The 8,587-nt window shown below is 37.3% G+C and overlaps 1 protein-coding gene and 1 long non-coding RNA gene across 2 annotated transcripts; one reads left to right on the top strand and one right to left on the bottom strand.

Annotated features, from left to right (window-relative positions):
* Positions 1 to 5,894: 5,894 nt before the first annotated feature.
* On the top strand, positions 5,895 to 7,368 carry LOC148847231 (putative glycosyltransferase At5g03795). The gene is made up of 3 exons (XM_088948620.1): positions 5,895 to 6,036; positions 6,114 to 6,462; positions 6,585 to 7,368. Exons 1-3 carry the CDS (start codon positions 6,008 to 6,010, stop codon positions 7,260 to 7,262), a joined length of 1,056 nt encoding a protein of 351 aa, XP_088804746.1. The 5' UTR covers positions 5,895 to 6,007; the 3' UTR covers positions 7,263 to 7,368.
* LOC148847230 (uncharacterized) lies at positions 5,968 to 7,865 on the bottom strand. Its single transcript, XR_016100411.1, has 4 exons — positions 7,623 to 7,865; positions 7,171 to 7,272; positions 6,861 to 7,073; positions 5,968 to 6,785 (listed from the first exon to the last, which is right to left on the bottom strand). It is a non-coding gene; the product is annotated as an uncharacterized LOC148847230 (long non-coding RNA).
* Between the last annotated feature and the right edge of the window lie 722 nt (positions 7,866 to 8,587).

Here is an 8,587-nt window from a genome sequence, read left to right as displayed (position 1 = left end):
CAACTGGTCGGCCACACACATCTTGAAGTCTTAAAAAAATATCTCCTTAATTGCATGCCTTCTTTATCCTCATCTGATGAATTAAGAGTATCTCTATCTCTCTAGATAGATAGATAGAGAGAGAGAGAGAGAGGGTGGGGATGGAGTGGGAGAAAGTTTCATCTTGTTGGGTACGTTCATCTTGGTCTCCTAAGCTCCTTCTGGTTGTAGTTTCTTTGCCTTTCTTACTTGGGCTTGTTTGTATAGGTGGTTCAAGAACCTCTACTTGGGTTTCTTTCTCTTATCACTCTGGGGAGCTAGTATTCCTTCTTCTTCAAATATAGCAACTACTGAATCTACAACGAGGATGACTGGTTTGTCAACTGAGGGAGGTGATGAGAAACATTTGGAAATGCATCCGAAGGTGGAGAGTGTTTCTGTCTTCAATCAATCTTCTTCACCACAGATGGTTTCAGAGATTTTTCAAGTCCAACGACCTGTAAGAGTCTCACACCCTATACCTTTTTCTCATGTTTTAATGATCATATAACTTTACACGGATTTTTTTGAACTTCACCAAGACGTTTCTGTGCGTGTGCTTGCTTTTGCTTTCCTTTCTCTTCACTCTTCTTTCTAGTCCCGTATTTGAAAGTTCTTATTTCTTGAATTTCATAAATATCTGTCAGCTTCTACATGTTTTCCTGTACAAGATTATAGTATCTGCAGAATAGAAATTCAAAAATATATATTCAGAATCTTTTTTCATTACTTTTTTTTTTCAATTCTTTTAGTCCTCGGCTACACAACTAGGGTTAGCCCATCCCCCGAACCCTGGTGCAAGTCGGATTCGATCTCAAGCCTTACCAACCAACCAGTTGGTACCTTTCTTTTTCAAAATTCTTACTTCTTCCTTTTTATTTTTTTCACATCATGTATAGTGTATCCCATAAATAAATCATTGTTGAAGGTGAGGGTTGGGAGATGGGATTCCTTCTCTATATTTGACCCCCATATATCAGTTTCGATTATTATAACCAATCAACCAGTATCATAAAAGTGGTAATCAATCAGATGGATTTTTATCACAATTTATTGAGGTTTTGATTGGTCAAAGCCTTTTCAATATTATATCTTTTCCATATCATAGTTTTTTTATTATAATATGATATATATAATACATATTGTAATACATATATAATATATATTTTTTATTATTATAATATGATATATAATACATATTATATATAATATTTATATTATGTAAAGTATAACATAAATTTTATACATATATAAATATATTATATGCCTAAAAGCCCGACTCGGCTTGGTTTGGGTCTGTATAGGCCCGGGCTCTGGCTTATATTTTTCGATCGAGGTTGACCCATCTAATTCATCCATGTGATTGTGATTGGCCCAACCCAACATGTGTTCATGGTGGTTGGAGCAACCTATCTAATTTGCTCAGAAAAACTTCACGAAGGAGCTACCTTGCCATCGAATTTTTCAGTTCGGGCTTGAACCCACAGACCGATTGTGGGTCAGGCTGAGACTCGGTCCAACTGGCAATATATTTCTATATTATGGTTCAATTCTTGAGGCTCAATTTGTAAATGGTATAAATACAAATATGTACAATACAAATGTATATAAAAATAATATAAAATATAAGGTTTTGTAGTCTACATATTTGTATTTGTACTTCTTCCAAACTGAGCCTTACATATTTGTATTTGTATTCCTTCTAAACTGAGCTTAAGGCTGTATTTGGGTGCAATAATGTAAAACCATGGCAGTGCAAATGATTTGAGTGTAAATTCTGACCTATTTTTGTTTCAACTTTTAGCTTATTTTGTTTGATTGCAGTACAAATGCAGTAAATTAAGACATGAAGTAGAATAAAGTAAAATCCAAAACAAAATTAAATAAGAATTTGCATTTTCTACATTTGCACTCCCATGCATTTGTACTAGTGCAATTAAATTTGCATTGCAACCAAACACAACCTAAATTTGCATTATAAATAAATAAGGCTGTGTTTAGTTGCGTTGTAAATAAATTTGCATTGATGCAAAACTATGATAGTGCAAATGATTTGAGTGTAAATTCTCATCTATTTTTGTTTTAACTTTTAGCCTATTTTGTTTGATTGAAGTACAAAAGAAGTAAATTAAGACCTGAAGCAGAATAAAGTAAAACCTAAAACAAAATTAAACGAGATTTTACATTCTTTTCATTTGCACTCTCATGCATTTATACTAGTGCAAATAAAATTGCACTACAACCAAAGATAGCCTAAGGTACAATATGGACTGAGTTTAAGGTCAAGCCTAATTTGTCCATCCAAGGCTTAGCCCATATTAAAATTTAATACATGTGTTTATGCATGTATGCAAATAAATATTTATAAGTATATGTTATATATAGTTGGGCTAGGCTCAAATTAAGCGTATTGAGATGATGTTTGACTAGCTTGGGCTACGTAAAGCTAGGTCAGGGTTCAGCCCAAAAACTAAAAACAAAAAATCCTGATATTTTGGGCTCAGTCTAGCCCAAAGAATGAAAATCCAAGGCTAACTTGTATAAAATTCCGGACTGGATGTATCCGGGCTTGGATTGGGCCCACCCATATTATACGCTTACGTGTGTGGGTGGAGGGGTGGGGGTAGTCTTTAAAGAGAACTGTAAGGCCCACAAAAAATGCATTTTTTATTGGATAAATTTTTGGGCCATTTCTTCATGTAAGTGTTTCCCTTCTCCCGAGTGGGTAAATCATTTTTCATGGAGGGAAAAGCTACCCTAATTGTTGTGGAACAAAAATTCCCCTATCATAGCATCATATCATTCACTGTCTTATTTCTATTTGTACATGTGCCCTTAAACTTATTATTTAAAATAAAATGTACCAAATTGGAAAAAAAAGTCCAAAGTGATACATAAACACAAAGAAATTATACTTTAAGTGATTATGATAGGAAATTACTTTTTAACGATTTTGATTTCAGCGAAGTAATTATGTTATTACACTAGCAACGAGAGATTTATTACTTCTTTTAAATATTAAAAAATTACTTTCTTCCAATGCGGGGTAAAGATATATATATATAGCTTTAAATGTACTGCATTGGCCCTACCAATAAAGGTGTATTGACCCAAATGCCTCTGGAGGCAGAGAGAGGGGGAATTGGTATGTTGTCGTTGCCTCAACAATAAAATGTAATGCTGCAACGATGCGATTCATTTAAGTAGCATCTTCGGGGCATTTTGGTAATAAAGATGAATAGATGAATAATTTAGGGGTGAAGAAATGGGTAGGTTTTACTTGAAACTGAATGAAACCGATTATGAATTGTCTTTTAACTGACCCTATCCAATTTGTTATAGGGTAGGGTTTAGTTCCAAATTCTTGAAATCGACCTCCACCCAGGCTAGTTCTAGGGTCTAGGGTCTATCCTACATGAACCAATTAAATGAAATGGCCTTTGTTGGCTGACGTGGAATTTGCCTTTGAACCAAATTTGCTTTGAAATAAACCCCAAAATACTTTTTGGTATGTGACTATTTGAATTACAAAGGCCATGGTCTCATTTAGCCATTGAGTTATTTAAGTAATTTGACCATTTATTTTCAATGTAACAATTGAATGTATACAACAATTAATGCAAAAGTTAAAATTTACAAAATTTAAATTTAAATGATAAGTTTTGAAGTTTGAACCATATAATGATAATCTATATATATTAAATTAATCAATTTAATCAATAAAGATAATATAAGTTTTAAACTATATATTATATTTATCAAAAACCGAGTTTTTAAAAAACATGTTTCTTTTTTTTTTTTTTGAAAAGGAATAGTAAAGAAAGAACAGGTTCCACAAGCAAACATTGGAACCGACCCTGGAACCAAACCTAGAACCAACCTTCAAAGGGTATGTTCCATCCAAAAACTTGGAATAGACCCCTATAGGGTGGGTTCCGGTTCCAAAAACTTGGAACCAACCCCTATAGTGTAAGTGCCAAATTCTGCTATGAAACTGAACCGAACCGACCCATGCTCACCCCTAAGTGTGTTGACCAAAATGCCCCCAAAGTTTTTTGTTCAATAACTGAGCTTCAATACACTGTGTTGATGTGACGCTTGAGTAGCATATCCTTGTGCTATGAAGGATAAAAATGGATGTTAGGCTTGGTGGTAGGGGTGTTAATGGACCGATTTTGAATTGAACACTTAATTTCATCCAAATCAAAATCAATTTAAACAGATTGGACATAAAGACCAATAAGACATATTGAATTGGACCTGATCATCCATAATGAATTTATATTGGATTGAATTGGATTAAACCAATATCTGATCCATTGAAGAGGATAAGAATACAAGTGTACATGGACCAGGTTTGGGTTGGAACCAATCTAAATTAAAATCAATTTGAACAGATTTGGTAGTCCAGACATTAAATTGGATCGGTCCAAAATCATCCAAAGTATTAATTGGATTCGATTGGACCTGTTCCATCTGTAATGGGTTCATTTTGGACCGGATTGGATTGGACCAAATCCGGTCCAATTGACACCCCTACTTGGTGGCACAACACCTAATCACCAAATGTTTTCCTTCTTTTTTTTTCCTCGCACCAACCAAAACTGCCCATGTTATGGAAGTGACAACGGACGAGAGAATGAGAGAATGAAGGATTGGGACAAGGCTTCATTTTGTTGGGCACCTTCATCTTCGTCTCCTAAGCTCCTTTTGGTTGTAGTTCCTTTGGTTTTCTTATCTGGGCTTCTTTGTATGGAGGGTTCGTCAGGAACCTCTACTTGGTCTGGTTATCCATTGCTCTGGGGTGCCGGTACCCCTTTTCTTCATCTTCTCCTGCAACAAAAATAACAACCACTGAAACTACACCTATTGCTCTTCAATGAGACTGCCTTGTTTTTCGACTAAAGAAAGTGAGAGACATTTGGAAATACATCCAAAGGCGGTTCCTCTTCATCATGTACAAGAAACTCATTGGTCTGATATTTCTATTTTCTATCAATCTTCTTCACCACAGATGGTTCCTGCAGAGATTCTTCAACTCCAATCACCTGTAAGATTCTTAGTCCCTTTGCCTCTTTTTTCCTTATTCTTATATCGAACGACCCGTGAGAGACGCTTGTGCTTTTCCTTTCTCTTCTCTACTCTTCTTTCTTGCGTCAGGTTTAAACGCTGGATTTGATATATTATGCCATTTCATTCATCTTTTTTTTCCCTTCAGCCTGTTTGTTTGCTGTTCAAATCTGAGCGCACCCGTTTTAGTTTTGTATCCGGTTTGTCTGTAACTACTAACTTGTAATCTTATCTATGCAAAATTTATTGGTAGCCCAAAATTTGCATCGCAAAAATTAATTAAAACAAAAATTTAACCCTTTCCTCCTACCTCAATTCTCTCTCATATGAATGGGGATTTGACTATATGCACTGCAAAGTGCAAACAAACCCTCAACCCAACTACTATGTCTGTCTTTTTTATACTGGTTTTTCTTACTATTTGTCATGGTATTGAATTTTACCCTAAAAAAAAAAACAACAAAAGAATTCCACTTCAATGTATATACTAAACCATTAATCATTTTTTTGGTAGGATGAAAGAAATCAAGAGGGTCTGAGGATCCCAAGTGGTCATCATGGGCATGATGTTGCTCCCGCAGTAATGAAGGAGGCGGGGGAAGATAGCAAATCTGCAGAGAGGCTTAATGGGTCTGGTGTTGCTCCTATAATCATGAAGGTGGCAGAGGAAGATAGCAAATCAGATAGGATTAATGGGTCTAATGTTGATCCCGTAATCATGAAGGTGGCGGAAGAAAATAGCAAATCAAAGAGGATTAATGGGTCTGATGTTGCTCCCACAATTATTAAAATGCAGAAAAATCATACCCAACTAGAGAGGTTGGAAGCAGGTCTAGCAAAGATTCGGGCTGCAATAAGAGAAGCTGCTCATCAGAAGGGGAATCAAACTTCTGACTTCGATTAGGTTCCAGAAGGTCCCATGTACTGGAATGCCCAAGCCTTTCACAGGTACACCACATTCATCTTTCTGGGTCTCTCTCTCTCTCTCTCTCAAAATCACAGGATTATTTTCAATTATATTGCAGAAGCTATTTGGTAATGGAGAAACAGTTCAAAATCTTCATCTATGACGAAGGAGAGCCACCGTTGTTCCATGATGGTCCATGTAGAAGCATATACTCCATGGAGGGAAACTTCATTCACCAGATAGAGATGGATAAACGCTTTAGAACCAGAAATCCTGAAGAGGCTCACGCTTTCTTCCTTCCCTTCAGTGTCACAAAGATGGTTCGGTTCGTCTATGTGCCCAACTCCCATGACATTGGCCCCATAAAACAAACGGTGATCGATTATGTCAACCTCATCGCTGGAAAATACCCATACTGGAATAGGAGCCTTGCCGCCGATCACTTCATGCTTTCTTGCCATGATTGGGTAAGATATTCTTGCTTTGTGTAGATTAGGCTAGTAAGACGGCTTGGACTCAGTCGTCCGATCAAATGTGTTTGATGTATGGCTGAGAGAGATAACGACTTAACTTCTCTCATTTCTGACAGGGGCCACTAACATCTTCCTACGTTCCACACCTATACAAAAATGGCATCCGGGTTCTGTGCAATGCAAACACCTCGGAAGGATTCAACCCAGCCAAAGATGCATCCTTCCCGGAAATCAATCTCAGAACCGGAGAAACCAAGGGATTCATCGGCGGGCCATCCCCTTCCCGTCGGCCTATACTCGCATTCTTCGCCGGAAGGCTGCACGGTCCCATCCGACCAGTTCTGTTAGAACACTGGAAGAACAAAGATGAAGATGTAAAGGTAAATGAGTACCTCCCGAAAGGTCTGTCGTACTACGACATGATGAAGAAGAGTAAGTACTGCATCTGCCCAAGTGGGTATGAAGTTGCGAGCCCGAGAATTGTGGAGGCAATCTATGCAGGATGTGTTCCTGTGTTGATCTCAGATCATTACGTCCCACCATTCAGCGATGTTCTGAACTGGAAATCCTTCTCGGTTGAGGTTCCAGTGAGCGAAATTCCCAACCTGAAAAGAATTTTGTTGAGCATCTCTACAAGGCAGTACATAAGAATGCAGCGAAGAGGGCTCAAGGTGAGGAGGCATTTCGAAGTGAACTTCCCACCTAAGAGGCTTGATGTCTACCACATGATTCTTCATTCTGTCTGGCTTAGAAGATTGAATGTTCGAATTCACGACTTACAATTACAATCATAGCTCGCGGACTCTGAAATCCATTAATGTGCATTAAAAAGGATCAGAAAATGTTGTCAAAATAATACTTGAAATGTTTCAGTCAAGGAGCTAGCCTTATGATGTTCTATGTACTGTGAGTGGGAGATTGAAGCACAACAACTAGCAAACAGACTAATCAAACCAACTAAGAACCAAAGAAAAAGCAGAGGCATTTTTCTAACTTTTCTGAAATCCATTATGGGGTAGCACCAAATCATTGATAATGAGCCTGAATACAGATGCTAAATCATGAGTAACACGATTCCCACTCCGGGGAGGAAAAGAAAAGGTTAGGCCCAATCGGTTTCATAAGAGTAACAGCTCTCTGAAAATGAAAACCACCTCTTTGCTTCAATCTTCTATACCAGCTGCAAAAAAACTAATAATAATCTTGTTGTCCAATTCAATAATACAAATCCTGGCATTCATCTTCTCAGCTAACTGGTTGGCTTCAAGCACAGCTAGAGAATCGGCTTCCAACACAGAATAGTAAGCTAAGCAAGAAGCCGAGCTGGAGCCTGGAGGTACCCAAAAAGATAAGCGATCGTTTTGAATCTTTTGATCATCCTGTAGTCTGACTGAGGAACTTTGAGAATTCAAATAGAGGCAATATAAGACATCAATGAGAGCATTTAATCTCCTGACAAAGTTGAAATGTTCATAAATGAGCATTCAATCTCTTAAGTCACCGTTGAAATCTTCATAAATGAGCATTTAATCTCTAGTTGTTTTGTGAAATTCCTTAGGCTTTATTTGTTTGCAGTACAGTTTCATTTACACTGCATAGAAAGTACAAACAAAATAAAATAAAACCCATTACAGAATTCAAACAAATTTTGGACTCAATTCATTTGCAGTTTTGAACTCATACTTTGGCACCAGCGCAATGAAATTGTAGCTCAAACAAAAAAGGCCTTAACAAATCCCTCTCTCTATTCTATCAAACCATGGCCTTGTTCTTTTGGAATTTTCTGACCTTGCTTCGAGCTTATATTATTTCAAACAGTTATGAATCCTGCTCATAAAAAAAAATGAGATGAATCCCGGGGAGGTTAGATCCGTGGCTGGTCTGGTCCGGTCTCCACAATGTCTTTTACAAATTTAGAATTCAAAAGCTAGATGAACTAGCTAGTTTCTGAGAGGAAACATTAAAGCCAAGTCTATGGTGGGTCCTGAAACCGAAGCCATGCCCAATTCCTCTGGGCAAATATATACCATGCAACTGTTTCAGGGTGGGATGTAGTGTACACTGAAACAGGCCACTTGGGCATGGAAAAGCAAAAGCTAAGACCAAAGTTGAAATCAAA

Source organism: Nelumbo lutea, chromosome 6, assembly GCF_056320005.1.
Source record: "Nelumbo lutea isolate HS-2025 chromosome 6, American lotus-T2T, whole genome shotgun sequence".
Taxonomy (NCBI): Eukaryota; Viridiplantae; Streptophyta; class Magnoliopsida; order Proteales; family Nelumbonaceae; genus Nelumbo; species Nelumbo lutea.
The sequence above is the reverse complement of the archived record's forward strand: the minus strand, read 5'-3'. Positions and strand labels throughout refer to the sequence as shown.

Excerpts from the sequence above, each read along its gene's own strand:
- LOC148847231 (XM_088948620.1), top strand. The coding sequence starts at position 6,008 with ATGTACTGGAATGCCCAAGCCTTTCACAG. Across the intron at positions 6,037-6,113 it reads AATGCCCAAGCCTTTCACAG|AAGCTATTTGGTAATGGAGA; the intron begins GTACACCACATT and ends ATTATATTGCAG. Across the intron at positions 6,463-6,584 it reads TGCTTTCTTGCCATGATTGG|GGGCCACTAACATCTTCCTA; the intron begins GTAAGATATTCT and ends CATTTCTGACAG.